Source organism: Enhydra lutris, unplaced genomic scaffold (genome assembly GCF_002288905.1).
Source record: "Enhydra lutris kenyoni isolate GAN:26980312 unplaced genomic scaffold, ASM228890v2 scaffoldscaffold32, whole genome shotgun sequence".
NCBI lineage: Eukaryota > Metazoa > Chordata > Mammalia > Carnivora > Mustelidae > Enhydra > Enhydra lutris.
The window spans coordinates 15,799,813-15,815,843 of record NW_019154116.1 but is presented as its reverse complement, the minus strand read 5'-3'; the positions used below and the strand labels follow the sequence as shown (position 1 = coordinate 15,815,843).

General features: G+C 35.0%; 1 protein-coding gene across 2 annotated transcripts in view; it reads left to right on the top strand.

Moving 5' to 3' along the window:
* Positions 1-13,640, top strand: part of LOC111153431 (cadherin-18) — a 321,039-nt gene extending 307,399 nt beyond the window's left edge. The window contains exons 10-11 of one of the 2 annotated variants that reach the window (XM_022512443.1): positions 3,633-3,884; positions 12,362-13,640. In XM_022512443.1, coding sequence (XP_022368151.1) covers positions 3,633-3,884; positions 12,362-12,852 — 743 coding nt within the window. In that variant the 3' untranslated portion in view covers positions 12,853-13,640. The remainder of the gene's footprint in view (positions 1-3,632; positions 3,885-12,361) is intronic. The other variant, XM_022512444.1, reaches the window with a different exon arrangement.
* The last annotated feature ends 2,391 nt before the right edge of the window (positions 13,641-16,031 follow it).

Below are 16,031 nucleotides of genomic sequence, written 5' to 3'. Positions count from 1 at the left end.
TACATTGAAGATATAGTTAATGGGAATATCAGGAATGTACTGATTATACTCAGAAAGACATGAATTACTAAGAGACTTTCCCAAATTTTCTGGCCAATTTCTGAGACCATTTGGTCACCTGAGTTCATATGGGACATGTAGAGTTTTCACACTATTGCTTCAAAGACTCTTCTCATGATATATTATTCTAATTTTTTTTTCTCTTTCCAAAGTCTTCTAAAACACCTTTTGGGGGTAAAGTAGCACTTTTAAGCTAGTAGACTCAAAAGTAAACCCATTATTCCAGTGCAGTCTTCTCAATAAAGGGATGCATAGATATCTCATACCTTTATTGAATGATTCCAAGACTGTTTTAGTTTTTGTTGTTGTAGTTGTTTTGTTTTGTTTTACCTCCCTGTGCCCTTATTCCTGCTTTCAGAGATATATATTGCAAAATAATTGCTGGTACTCAAGATCTCTCTTATATGATATTTTTGCCGTCTAATAAGCATCTTTGTTTCACATTGTTTTAGTGTAAGGTCTTTGTGCTAGCTGTTCAGTGTCTTTTTAAATCCTAACCTAATACATATGCTTGGTTTCTAAGACTTCTATGAGCTTCTGTCTTCATCCAAAGTATTGAGAATTAAAATTAAGGAACAAACTTAGGTACACATTATTAGAGACTGTCCTTTATTTGGCATCGATAATTAGCACTTTTCATTCACAGATATTCCATCCTACTATAGCTGCCCTTCATTCAGCTCATATTAATTTTTATCCACTTGGAAGTCAAGATTTTCTATAAAACTTGGTGTATACTGTTTTAATTGTACTTCAAGTTTAGAGATTCATTGTTGCTCTTGACAACAAATTTTTCAGTTTCAACAAGACAAATTTTGTTCTCCGTGTATAAGTATAAAAGTAAGTAAGATATATATGTATACATATTCATATATATCTTCTTACCTCTCTCATTTTAGTTCAAAGTTTCCTTGTTCAAGTTCAGTGAGCTTTCAGTCAAGTACATTTTTTGCAGTTCCGGTTAGGTACACAATATCCCTTTTCAGGAGCTCATTATTCTGCTCAGCTAAATCTTTCTAGGTAGGAAGCTCTTTGCTTCATGAATCCTCTTTTCCTTTCAAAAGTCAAAACTTCACCTGGAAAAAAAAAAGAAAGAATATTTTTTATGTTTCTGTGTCTGAGAGCTTTCTATTTAAGAACTTAAGGTGTAGTAGAAACATTTCCTGGCTTTCTCTTTGTTTCTGATTGCATTTCAAATAATTATTCTGAAACAGAGTATGCTTCCAAATTAAGGATATAAAGTGAACATTAGGTGAGAGCTATAAAAGGGAGTCCATACCCACTGTTGCATGTTAGGTCATTCTACACATTATTAATTATATTTATTGAAATCAAGGGCCAGTGCCTTACATCTCTTCTTCAGAGGCCAGCAGTGAGATTCTCAAACATGTTTGTGCCTGTGAACACTTAGTTCATACCTTTGCCTTGGACTAGAGAGTTGTACATATAGGCGAGTTTATATTAATCATGATGCAACATCCTATAGCCAAGAAATTGCTTCCTCAAAGTTCAGGTTTCTGGGAGAGTGCTTGTGACTGTATGGTTATATAACACACATGATGAATTTATGCTATTTTTCTTTCCCTATTCACGACTTGTTTCAGAATAGACAATTAATGGGGTCCCTGGGTGGCTCAGCGGGTTAAGCCTCTGCCTTCAGCTTAGGTCATGATCTCAGGGTCCTGGGATTGAGCCCGCATTGGGCTCTCTGCTCCATGTGGAGACTGCTTACCCCTCTCTCTCTGCCTGCCTCTCTGCCTACTTGTGATCTCTCTTTCTGTCAAATAAATAAATAAAATCTTAAAAAAAAAAAAGAATACACAATTGATACATTATTTTTTTTTTCCTTTTCTACTGGGTAAGAAAACCTTTTGTAATTTCTTATTAGCTATTTGTGCTCTATAACAAACCTTCAATTATATGTATAGGCATATGTATATAGTCATATGTGTATGTGTGTATATGATTATGAATACATATATATGATTCATGTGTTTTATTATCTGTATTACATTGAATATTTGAAAAGTTTATCTTTCTATTGCTTTAATTTGGCCATGTAAAATCAAGAAAGCATAGCTGTAAGTTATTGTATCATGACTATCTTAAACATCCTCATATGTAACAGAATTCCAATTTTCAGAATAAAACAATCGACGAGATAAAAGAATTCCTAAATGTCATTGTGTAATGATTCACTTACTTTTTAGTGAAAGATAATTAACTCACAGGTGTTGCTTCAGGTTAGGTTCTCCAGAAGCAAACTCTGAACTGGAATTTAGAGTGCAGGTTGTTTACAGGAGTGTGCCCTTGGGATCAACATCTGTGGGGCAGTGAGAGGAAGAAGGTTGAACAGAGTGAGAAATTGAACTGCTATACAAATTTAATGCCTCACCGCTGACCCAAGAGTAAAGCTGTGGAACTAAACCTGCCATTCACTATGTCTACATTCAGTAGAAATGGCTAGACCTTTATAACCTTGGAGCAATGAGTCACTAAGGAACTGCTGCTCCGGAAGGATGCAACATAGGGCCAGGTGATAATCTACAGCTAGGTTAACTAGTTATTCCATGCCGGGAATCTGCGCAGCACCTCGAAGTGTATACCAAAAGGGTCTTTTGGTCAACAGGCTTGCTGGAATGAGGAATAACAATACTAAGATTACCATATACTATGTGCACTTGAGAACATCAGTATAATGTTAATGAGTAAAAAGGCAGCATGACATTGTGGTTTTGAGCAGGGTTCTAGAATGTATTGAGGTTGTATCCTGATTATTTAGCTCTTTGATTTTGGGCAATTTATGCTCTGAGTTTTACGTTATTTATTTTTTTTTAATTTTTATTTATAGTAAAAATGATTTTTCTTAAAAAATTAGAAATTTAACATCTTCTCCCTTATGAGGTTTTGTGGATAGATCAAAATCTTTAATCCACAGATTTATCATGCAGGCATTTAATGTAATATATAGTATTTTAAAAGTACATAAAAATAGAATTAACTATTTTATTCATCATTAACTTTCCATGTTGCACCTACTATAACGAGAGCGATTCAAATCACAATTAAGTCTGAAAAAGTTTGTCAATTGAGCTGATCTCTGTAATTTATCATCTATACCAGTGGCCCCCTTTTTTTATACATTAACATCGCCTGAGTAGTTTGCTAATAACAGAGATGTCTGTTCCTATTGCTTACCTTGAGTGACAAAGTTTGGGATGGGGACCACTGTCTCTTCTCAAAGGCCAGGACCCATTGGCTTGAAGCCATCTGTTGTCTTTTAAATCTTTTTGCTATTATGTCCATGTCCAAAATGTTGACTGCTTGTTCACTCCTCTGTCTTCTACTCTTCCCCTTCTCTTTTAGTTTGGGCTCAATTAATTTTTCCAAGTCAGTATCTCAGTTTAAGAACATTATTCATGCTTTAATGATCACCCCTTCATGTTCCTGTGTACATTTCATAAACTAAAATTTTAAAAAATCACAGATACCCATTTTATCCATTAAAGGAAATGTGAATCTTGAATGGCGGCTTTACTAAGTACATTTTGTTTTGCTTATGTCTGTCATAGATAACACAGCCAGCATTCTGACAAGGCGGAGGAGATTTAGTCGAACTATTCAGGATGTGTATTATCTCCCCATTATGATCTCTGATGGTGGAATCCCCTCTCTCAGCAGCAGCAGCACCCTCACCGTCAGGGTTTGTGCATGCGAGAGAGATGGGCGAGTGCGGACCTGCCACGCGGAAGCGTTCCTGTCCTCGGCTGGCTTGAGTACAGGGGCCTTAATCGCTATTCTGCTGTGTGTTGTCATTCTCCTAGGTAAGTCCTCCAGCCTCCTAACGTTGTGTGATGATGATTCGGAATGTACCCTACAAAGGCCAACAGTGCATTAGAAAAGAGAGAGAAAGAAAGTCGTTTTGACAGAACCCAAGAATTTGGACCACAAAATATAACTGCACAGACTTCCTCTTGTTTAGCTTTCTCAATACCATAGCTGATCTATAAATAATTTGATTCAAATGGGATGAAAGAGTCAAAATAACAGAAGAAAAGATAGACTATAAGATAAATATTGGGGAAGGATCCATTTTAAAAAGAATTCATACTAAAAATTCTAAATACCATACTAAACGGCTCTTATAATAGATTTCAAAGAAGATAACTGATATCATTCTAAAATGAATCTAGGGGCGCCTGGGTGGCTCAGTGGGTTAAAGCCTCTTCCTTCGCTCGGGTCATGATCCCAGAGTCCTGGGATCCAGCCCCACGTCAGGCTCTCTGCTCGGCAGAGAACCTGTTTCCTCCTCTCTCTGCCTGCCTCTCTGCCTACTTGTGATCTCTGTCTGTCAAATAAGTAAAATCTTTTTTAAAAATAAATAAAATAAATAAATAAATATAATGAATCTAAACACCAAATAAAAAATAGATTTCTTGTAGCAGTTTCTATGGTCAAAAATATTACTTAATCATCAATGTTAGCTGAATTTTAAAGTGCTGCTCTAAATAATTTTGACCTTAGAGATGTTAAATTTTATTGTTTAATAGGATTTTTACTTGAGATTTGCATTATATTTCATTTTAATAAAAAATAGGGCACTTTCTCTAATTATGGATTATCATTTTCATAGTCTAAGTTATCATGACCACATATGAAGCTATTACTATAAACTCTTTAAAACTGCTATTTCAGCAAGAGCACTAATCCAGGTTTTTCTATAACAAGAGAAATAGATGTAAGGCATCTTTCTGTTTCATTGTTCAAAGTGGGTACATACTTACTTACCCAGCATGTTCTCCCAATTCTTTGACGCTTTCTCTTAGCAACCTTCTCTTTTGCTTGTTTCTCAGTACTGTTCACACATGGAAGGAAAATAAAAAAAATATATATGCTTTGTTGAGAAAGACTTTTTTTCTTTTTTCTTTTTTTTTTTTTGCAAGGGAGATTCCTTATTTTGTTCCTGAGGTAAAGACAAATGGCCAGTACGGAAGGAGCAGAAGAAGGTAGAATGAGGGCGAGAAGTGGGATGGTTATTTCAGCAGCGCTAAGACAGTTTGAGGCAAAAAAACAAAACAAACAGACAAACAAACAAACAAAAACCAGTTTGGGGCTTCATTGAACATGGTAGATGTTGGGCTTCATTCTAGAGTATAAAGAGACATTTAAAGCAAGAGAAGCAGGAGAGTCCATCATAAGATTTGTATTTTGAAAAAAGATGACTATAAATGAAGTAGAGAACCAGTCTCACAATGGAGGCAGAGCACGTAGACAATGAAATTAGGATAGCAGTCTCTCTCAGCATAGTTTGGACTAGCAGAGTTAGAACAGAGGTGAAGAGTAGATAATATCAAGATGTCTTAGGTGAAATCAAAAGTGATCTTGGATAATATGATGCAGATGCCAGGGTGAAAATTTTTTATCAAAATTTTAACAAAATATTTACTGGCAGTCCCTGAGATTCCATTTGAAAACTACAGCACTGATAATTTTGTGTCAGTGAACAAATACCTAATGTTTATGACATGGTGTCTCTTTCTTGGAACAAGTTTCCAAGGGATAAAAACAAAATAGCTGAAATTTAAAAAAAAAATGATCTTGGATAAATTAGATATTGTCTGAGTTAGCACAAGATCGAAGAAAACTTTCTATCTCTTGCTGAATGTGGACCCTGTTCCTCACTGAGCTAGGGGCACCAGAGGTGCACTTTGTTGAGATAATAAACTAGGATGAGCTGTGATGAGTTCCAGCATGGTCACCGTGTCAAGAAGGATGTGATGGCAGGACAGAGTGAAGGGGACGTCAGAGAAGAAAGAGGAATTAAAGTAAAGTATGATGTCATCAAAGTCAAAGGGTAAAAAGTATATCAAAGAGGACAGAGCATTCAACAGTTGCAATCAAAAGTTGATCAAAGGTTAAGTAAATTGTATATCTAAATGTACCAGGGGTGTCTGGGTGGCTCAGTAGGTTAAGCATCTGCCTTCTGCTCATGTCATGATCCCAGGGTCAAACCCTACGCTGGGTTCCCTGATCAGCTGGGAGTTTGCTTATTCCTCTTCCTCTCCTCCACCTCCCTCCCCCACCCATACATATGCGCTCTCTCTCTCTCTCTCTCTCAAATAAATAAATAATTTAAAAAAATAAAAAACAAACGTACCAATTGCACTTAGCAAAGTGGAGCATGGAGGTTCAGTGCCCCTCCACTGGAAGTATTTCACTGCGGTAAAGTCTTATAGTAGATGCAAGGTGAAGGAAACCAGGAAAATTCGGCTTTCTTAATTTTATTTCTTTATGTATTAATTGGTTACAACTGTTATTTGCTTTAGACATTTATGTATTACTTTTTTTCTGTTTGAAATTCAAAACAAAAGCTCACATACAAAACAAAAATGGAAAATAAGATAAAATAAAATAAAGCAAGTACAAATATTGATCCCTCCAGGGTTCCTATCCTAAACCACAAAGAATAGAACTCTGTGACTTTAGTATAAGGTCTACCAAAGTCCTGATTTTGAAAGATAGTTCATTTGGAGGCGTCACTTATCTGTGCCTTTTGTTTTCATCTAGCACCATCAAACCATCTTTGTATACTAAGGTAAAGGCTTAAAAATTTAATTAAAAATGTTAATATACAGGTGTATTTAAGGTATATTATGTAAAATAATATTTTATTATAGCATGAAACAATACTTCCCTTTCATAGATTTTATAAAAATGTCATTTCTCCTTTGGGGTAAATAAGAGAGCATTCTAAATTTTATGCTCCCCCAGAGGACTAATGAAACAGAGGTGCCATTTAATATGTTTACTCCTTCAATTTTTATTGAATCTCAAATGTATTTTTACATTTTTATCCAAAGCTTGCAGAATCATTTTGTTACTTCAGGTTTAAACAACCATTATTTATAATGTAATTTTTACTTTTCATGACAGTTGTAAGGATTTTTATTTTTATTCAGAAGATACTTAGCCAGTAGACTCAGAATGTAGTCATTTGTAATTTTAAAATAATGTTTGTTACTGTGCAAGCTCATAATTTCCAAGGAAAAGATCAGCAACACCAGAGGTAGCAAAACTTTATTTTAGAACTTTTTGTAATTCTGAAATAACATTAAAAACTAACAGCTAAACAAATTGTGAAATGAATATTTTAATATTGAAAAGTGTTCTGATTATCAGCTGTTTGTGGAAATGACTTATATGAACCCAGCCCTGGTTTTGCCACTAATTAACTGTATGATCTCAGGCGACCTCTACAGACTCTTGTTTCTATTTACAACTCTATAAAAATAAAATATCAACTAGTAAAGAACCTTAGAATCATCTATAAAATTTTGTGGTGCTTATTTATGTTTTCTTATAGATTCCATGCATGTGTGTATATCGATTATCTGAAATTATGGGCCTCACTTTGAATGGTACATGTACACATCGTGAGTCAGGTTATGATTTGTCAGAATTACCTTTTTAAGACCCTTTTTTGCTGGGATGTAGGGGAGAGACTTTAGGGTGAGCCTTCATGATGCAATCAGAATTTGGTGCTAGAGGAGGGATAACTAGAGTTCTTTTTCCCTTCTGGGGATCTGACATTTCTTTCCCAACCTGCATCCCATCCCTTGTAATGGTCCAGAGCAAACAGAAATCATAGCTTAGCACAATAAACCATTGAGTCAGTCTCTGAATCAGGCCTCTGTCACCTGCCCTTCAGTCCACAAACCACATATGAGCAGGTAACTTAGATGAGTCTACCATCTGGATTGTTCCTACTCTTGGATATAAATTTCCTGATCAATGAGGATCAGGGTAAATTTAATGTGAGGAGTGTGAAGGCCTAGGAACAAAGGTGGAATCAATGTGGAGACATGTGCCAACCTGCTTGTCAGCTGAGCTATCTGACATGACTGTATGAGCTCCCCTTGGTCTGCAAAAATAAGTTCCAGTGAGAAGTGTCATCAACTGGTATAACCAATAGCACAGCAGGATCTAGTAAAAGTAATCTTCCTGACTTGGGCCACCTCATTTCTGCCAAACTTGGTACCAACATAAGATGGTATAAAAAAGAATGAGGTGATATTTATGGGAAAAAAAAACCTCTACTATGAAAAGTATTTTGGGGAAATATGTTGGGAGTCAGTATACAACGTATTCAAATGCAAGCAGTATGACAGTTTACGTTATGAAAATGCAAAACCCCTTAGAAGTCCGAGCACTGTGGAATCATGGAAAAATAAATTAATAAATGAGTGGAATGATATGAGAAAGGAAATACAAAAATGTTTCCTTAAATTTGAATTCATTCATGAATAAAATGAATAAAACTCAGTAAATTCATTTTAAGTTTCATAAATAAAGAGAATAAAATGAATTTAAAATCCTAACCAAACTCAAAGAGAAGGAAAAGGAATATACTAACCAAGAATAAAATAGTCATTAGAATAAAATCCTCCCCAAACACTACAGTTTAATATTTTAATCCAGATTATATAAAATTTCAAAATACTGAAATCTTATATAATTTTGAACAAAGGGGTAAGCACTCTGTCTCATTTATTTTATAATGCCATGGCTCTGTCAAGTTATCTCTTCCCCAAATAACCCACTTTAAGAAGAGGTACCTTGTTTCACATGTATGGGTTGCTAGACTGTGAGGGGGAGGGAAGTCATTTGAAAATACTCATTTGGCTGCCATTTTTAAAAAGAGCTTAACTCTCAAAACTGTGTATGTAATTGTTATCTTCATTCTCTAAAATATATTTGATTTGTGGATTTTTTTTTTTTTTGGCAAACGTTTAGTTTGGCTTTCAAACATTAAAAATTATTATCAAGCAAAATTAGGTGTTTGGTATTATTAATGACCATAAGCTGACTTAAAACTATATTTAAAAATTATTTTCCTAGTGAGGTTATGCCACATCATCACTCTACAGAGATTATTCTTTTGTTAGTCCACTTAAGAATTATTTACAGAGTCTGTACTGTGTATGATTTGCTCCAGAAACATTGACTGAACAAAAATGAATATAAAGCAATTCCTTGGAAACACACCTAATTATCAGTGCTTCCACATTCTTTTCTGAGTTTCTCTAAAATTATCTTTGACTAGAGGGACCACATGTCCATATTTGCCCTGCTGTCCTAGAGTAATTATAAATGAAATCCCTGTTTCCTCTTAAAAATGTCCCAGATTATATGGTTAATTGTATGTTGATATACTAAATAGATATGGAATAAATCTAGAAATCTCTGGTCACTGGCAAATGACTGTCCATGCTTAGGAAAGAGATAGTGTGAGACCTCAGAGTTCAAACTTAACTAATATCTATATTTTGAATCAAAATATATCAGGAATATTTTTTTAATTTGGGAAAATGAGTAAATATGAGCTGTCATAATAGTAATTCCAGCTTTATCCCCTATATTTCATTAGGCAAACAGGGCACTGATATTGGTGAAAGATGCAAATTATACCCATACTTTAATAATAATATTGATCACATTCTCCCTGGTATGCGTGCACATAAACTCCCTTGAAATCAATCAATCATTTTAACATTAAAAAAGTAACTTGGTTTATTGGCAAAAGTAAGACACTTTACTATTAAAAAATTTGTTTGTATAAATAGATGTTTTTATTTAGAACAACCTCCTTAATCATAAAGATGAGCAGAAATATATAATGGGTGATAAATCAAAGCCTCTGAATGGAATGAAATAAGTTATTGGGGATGCTATTTGGGGCATTGGATTAGAATGCCCTAAGCAGGTTTTACACTGAAATAAATAGTAAGGTATTGGGGCACCTGGGTGGCTCAGTTGGTTAAGGGTCCACCATTGATTTCTGTTTAGGTCATGATCTCAGGGTCCTGGGATCAAATCCTGTGTCAAGCTCCATGCTCAGCAGGCAGTCTGCTTGGGATTCTCTGTCCCTCATCTCTGCCCCTCCCCCAATCTTTCTTTCTCTCTCTCTCTCAAAATAAGTAAATCTTTAAATAGTAAGGTATTAGATACATATTTGCTACAATCAGCAAAAGTATCAAAATAAGGTGCTGTATTAATAATGTCTTCAAAGCATAAGTAGCAGGTTTGAGAAACTATTTTTAAATAGCATAATATTTGGGGGTCCCTGGCTGGCTCAGTGAGTAGAGCATGTGATTCTTGATCTCGCAGTTACAAGTCAGAGCCCCACGTTGGGTTTAGAGATTATTTACGAATAAAAATCTTAGATAATAAATAAACAAACAAACATAATATTGGTGAAGCAGGGCCACATATGGCATCTGCATTTCACTTCAGCTTTCTATAATCACTCCAGACGCAGTGACTCACTGTTTCCACTTGTCTACCAGAATCTCCTTTGTTCAATTCTGCCATTACCGAGTCCTTTTATTCCGTACACTTCCAGATGATTTTCTGGCCCTTTCTACAGATGTTTTGTCTTTTTATATATTTTTTTTCTTCATTCCTGTAGATGCTCACTTGCCCTTTCTCTGCAAAATTAGATTCTCCAATTCATTGTGACCATCTCTTTTCATGTGTAGTAAATTCTCTGATATTTGTCCTTTGCACTTCTGGCTTGAAAATCTCCTTTTCCACTTTCTATTGTCATCTTCGAAGTTCATATACACTGTGATATCTAGTTTAAAAACAGGCAAGGCTCATTTATTGTAACATTTAGGGATATGCATAAAATGCATTGAATTATAAAGAGAAACAAGGAAACAATAATGATAAAGTAAGAAAAGTTACTTTTTAGAGGTATGAGATAAAAGGTCAATTTCTAGGGAACCAGCTTTGTTCTTTATCAGAGGATAGCTAACCTGGTATTTGTCTGCTTTACAAGTATTTGTTAAAGATACCTATCAGTAAAGTTGCCAGATAAAATACAGTATACAGAAATAAATAGATAAAATACAATATAGAAACCTGAATTTCAGATAAAAATACATGTCTGTAGGTGTATATTTGTATGTGTGTGTGTGTATAGCATGTCACATGCTGTATATATCTAAACTGTTTCTATATATGCATATTTATGTTATACATATATGTACACATTATACACACACATATATGTATGCCTTTTGAGTGTACATCTTTGATTATCACATTATAAAGAATGTTTAAAATATCAATGCCCCTAATAACTGTTATCATAAAACCTAGATTTCAGCTGACCAAGAACATTCTGTAAAGCTGAAGTAAAGAATACTGGGCCTAATAGCACAAAGTAGAAGTAAGGTAATTCTTTCTATTTAGTAATGGCTTAGTATCATCAAATAGAAAGATTTGAAAATACTGAGAAACAGCCAAAGCAAACTGCCCAAGATCCATTTACATCATTTCATCTAATGGTTGTGACATTACTGGTAATAATCCACATGCCCAACTCAGTTCCTTGTTCCATATTTTTTAAATAACAAAATGGAATATGATAACGGAAGCATCATCACCTTTGGTGTGAGAAGTTGTAGGTTACAGTCTAAGTTCCTCTATCTGCTATTTGTGAGATCTTAGAGTCGGATCTTAGTTATTCATGGAATTTCTCTTGAGCCTCAGTTTCCTTGAGGAAACCCAAACTTTTGTGTGAGGATTAAATCAAGGTGTTATGTAAAAAATATTTGGTAATCTGAAAAATTCCTCTGAAACTTAAGTACAAATAAAATAACATCTTGTGCAGCTTGAGAGATATATGCAGTTATTAATGCCTGATAATATAATTCTAAAAAATACTGAGCAAAAGGGATCAACCATGTAAAATATTCCTGCTTTGGTTTCCTACAAAGCATCAAAAGGAAAGGGTTTAAAGTATGGGCTCCTTCCTATTTGACAGAAACTAAAAATGTCCTTCCTTTAGTGTATCTGCCTAGAATCTATACATAGACCAACACCCACCGTTATTCTCCCAGGGAAAATTCTGTTGTGCTCTTCCATCATCTGTTTCCCTTAGTGTGCAGACTGGATGACAGACCATGGTGAGCCAGGAATCCTGAAATCATAGGCCTGACAAATGAAAATATTGTGTTTTTCTAGAAAAGATCAGTGATTCCCAAGGCCTTGTAGAGAAATCATTTTCATATTCCTTGAGATTTAAAACAAACAAACAAACAAAAAAGCAAATGAAAAACCAAAAGAAACAAAACAAACAAACAAAAAGAAACCCCTTCAACTGTTATCCAGAAAGTGCAGAGATCGGGATGGTGTTACAGTGCAAGCCTAAATAGAATGTCGTTGCTGATGTCAAATCTCCAAGAACTTCCATCCTTTTTTCTAACTCTCCATCCTCTTTTCCATTTTTCTTCAGCAATTGTAGTACTTTTTATCACCCTGAGACGCAGCAAAAAAGAGCCGTTGATCATCTCTGAGGAGGACGTGAGGGAGAATGTGGTCACCTATGATGACGAGGGTGGCGGAGAGGAAGACACCGAGGCCTTTGACATCACAGCCTTGAGGAACCCATCTGCCGCCGAGGAGCTCAAGTATCGGAGAGATATCAGACCCGAAGTGAAACTCACCCCCAGACACCAGACATTGTCCACCCTGGAAAGTATAGATGTTCAGGAATTTATCAAGCAAAAACTGGCAGAAGCCGACCTAGACCCCAGTGTCCCCCCTTATGACTCTCTTCAGACTTATGCTTATGAAGGTCAGAGATCAGAGGCTGGGTCCATCAGCTCACTGGATTCAGCGACCACACAGTCAGACCAGGATTATCACTACCTTGGAGACTGGGGACCTGAATTTAAAAAGTTAGCTGAACTCTATGGAGAAATAGAATCTGAAAGAACAACTTAGGGGGTTAATTCTTGCAATCTTGTAGAATTTGCTTCCTGAGCAAGTGGAGATACAACCTCAACAATGACAAGGAAGAAACATGGAGACAGTACTTGGAACTGAGCAAGCTGTACACAGCTACTGTAGAAACAAGTGCCCTTTCCATGATCGAAACTGGGTTATTTAATCAGAAGACAGTCAAATTAAAAAAAAAAAAAAATACAGAGAAAAAGCTATTGTTCCTTGTGTATATTTTCAATTGCTCAATAAAGTCTGTGGTACTGTTTAATTAAGAATACCTGAATTAAGCCAAACAATGATATTTGTTTCAATATTTTGTGATTTATTTTCAAAAATCAAAACTAAACAGAAAGATTCAAAATCACTTATGATTAGGGGTGGTACACCACAAAATGAAGCTTATGCAGGTAATTGGGACCTCTTTTTCCACTTCTGTGGACTCTTGAGACCCATACTCTATTACTACGACAGATCTTATTAGCGTTGTCTTGTGTTCAACTGACATGAGGTATATCCAGTATACCAGGTCACTCCATCATGGACTTGTATGTACCATTTTCTTTTGCCCTCCCCACTTCTTTTCTCCATACAAAATTGATGGAGCATGGGGATTTGCTGCTTGCACTATAATGTATGCAACTTCTGCGCACCTGTTGTGCACCGCTCTGAAGCACGGAGACTACCGTCTCTGTCCTGCCTGCCCTCCTTTCTTTTAACAAAAGAACCCCCCCCTTTTTTTTACTGGATAGAATGAATGGTTTAAGTAAGATATACTCAGATAATCTTCTATGTCAGGGAAAGATTTAATTTAAAATATAGTCACAAACCTTATCCTGTATAAAACATTGGAAAACTCAATGATTTGTTCCATTCCATTTGTTTTAAGACATTTACATCGGCAGTTTTGATCATGCCAATACCTAAAATTAGTTGTTGGGCATTTTGCTGCTTGGTTTATACTTCAGTCTAATTTGCTTATTTATATAACACAAGTGGTCATTGAAAATATGTACCTCACATGATAACAATGTAATCTGAAAAGTTGATACTCCAATTTACATAAATCTTGTAGACGTTGGATTGACTTACCTTTATTCCTTACACAGGTTCAGATTGTCCTCATCTCACTGACTGCTTAGCCCTTATCTGTTTGGGATCTACAGGAAAATATATAAAACTGAAGCAAAAAAAATAGGAGATTCACCCTTATTATACTTGGAAACGTGCCTCAAAGTCTCTGAGCTTCAGGGTCCCAAACCACAAAATAGAGATGGCAAAGACTTCCCTCCTGTCTCACAGGTTGTGTGAGGATCAAGAAGCATCTATAAAAGTGCTTTGCCAACTGCAAAGTGTTCTGTCATGTAAAGGCTTGCAGACACTATCTAATTTTCTAATTCTGTTAGCTGACAAATAGTTACATACATTTTTGAATAAAATATATTATCATGAGAGAATTTCATAAAACCTTCAACAGTGTAGCAACTGCTAACTAAACATAATACACGTTTAATTATTTTGATATTTTCCCAAATAAACTAATTTTCTTCAAATTTCTTGGTTTTTTTTTTCCCCCTAAAATGGTTTAAATAATATTTTGCTGTTGTCACTATTGGTCTTAAAATAAGCATAATGGTCCTAGTCTCCAAAAATTACCATATTTATGTATTTCAAATAGACTGAAGTTTTAAAACCCACAATTCAAAAATTATCTCAAGAAGGGAGTTTTTCCTTAGCTCTTTAAATTTATCATAATCAAGTGTCCTCAAAAGTTACATGGCATTTTCTGATTCCACCTATGTGCAAAATTTTAAATTTTGCCTCTGTTTGCAATTACCCTGTGCTATCATATTTCAGTTTAGAGGTATGGGAAATAAGTAAGCTTAGTTTGAATAATTCTCAATATGTGTAATAAGCTCAAGGAATAAAATTTAATTTAAGTTTTATCACATTTTAGCTTTCCAAATGCTGCTTTATCATTTTTTAGTATCATAATGGTGTGCATTTTCGTATAATGCTGTATCAGGAAAACAACACCACCACCACCACCACCACCCAGGGGCCTTGGGGAATGACCTCTGGAGACACATACTCTGATTATACTAATGTTCGACCACATTCACACTGAAAGAAAGATACACTTGTGGAGAATTACTGTGGATGCTGGTGTTAGGACTTTCCTATACAAAGGGGAGCAGGAAGGTCAGGTTTGGGAATTCCATTACACCACAGTTTGGCTTTGGATTTAGATTTTTCATAAACTATTCACAGATTATTTTTTTGTTTGTTTGTTTGCTTTGTTTTCTTAATATTCACCTGGTAACGTTACAGATGAGGTTTGAAAGCTGAAAACGTATCTGTACATTTAACTATTTGCATAAAACCCAAGGTCCTCTGCATGGTTTTCAGTATGAAAATATTTCCCTAGTTATATGAAAAAAGCACCTCCAATCCATCTAATTTTAATTATACATTATAATGATAATGGATTGCTTCTAAGCCCCTAATGTTAAATATACTATGGAGGCAAAATGGAGCTTCTGTAGTCCTGAAATGCTATGTTTCTGTGTTGATTTATTCTAGAATTTTGTTAAAGAAAGCATTCTAAGTGTTATATTTTATATGAACTCTGAAACTAGACAATTACATCATTATTATAAATGTGATTAAATATCATTTTTTAAAAATTCTACTACTTTGAGTCAAGAAAAAAATATAATGATATATAGATGTTCTACAAATAGATTGAAGTCGTCTTAGCACTTAATATCTTGTTTTAAGAACTCCAATTTGTCTATGTCAGAAGAAAATTCTCAAAGACTTGAATGGGCAAAGAGTTTGTATATCAACTCTTGAGTATTTAGTGGGCCATAGGTAATTAGCTATGGAATCATATGTGATTCCATATAGAATCAGCTATGGAATCACTCATGTGTCTTGGACAACACATTTTGTAAGCCTTAGCTGATATTTATAGATCTAAATATAACTTTGAAATCAACTTCCTTATTTCTAATAAAATAGTTTCCTACAGACAGACCCTATGCAAAATGGTAGCTGCTAGCTAGAGGAAATATAAATAATCATGATAATTTTTTTATCCAAGTTTTTTTTTTTTTACAAGAATTCCAAGTATTCTTTTTGCAAACACTGGGAAATTAATAGATCTTGCAGGAATCACT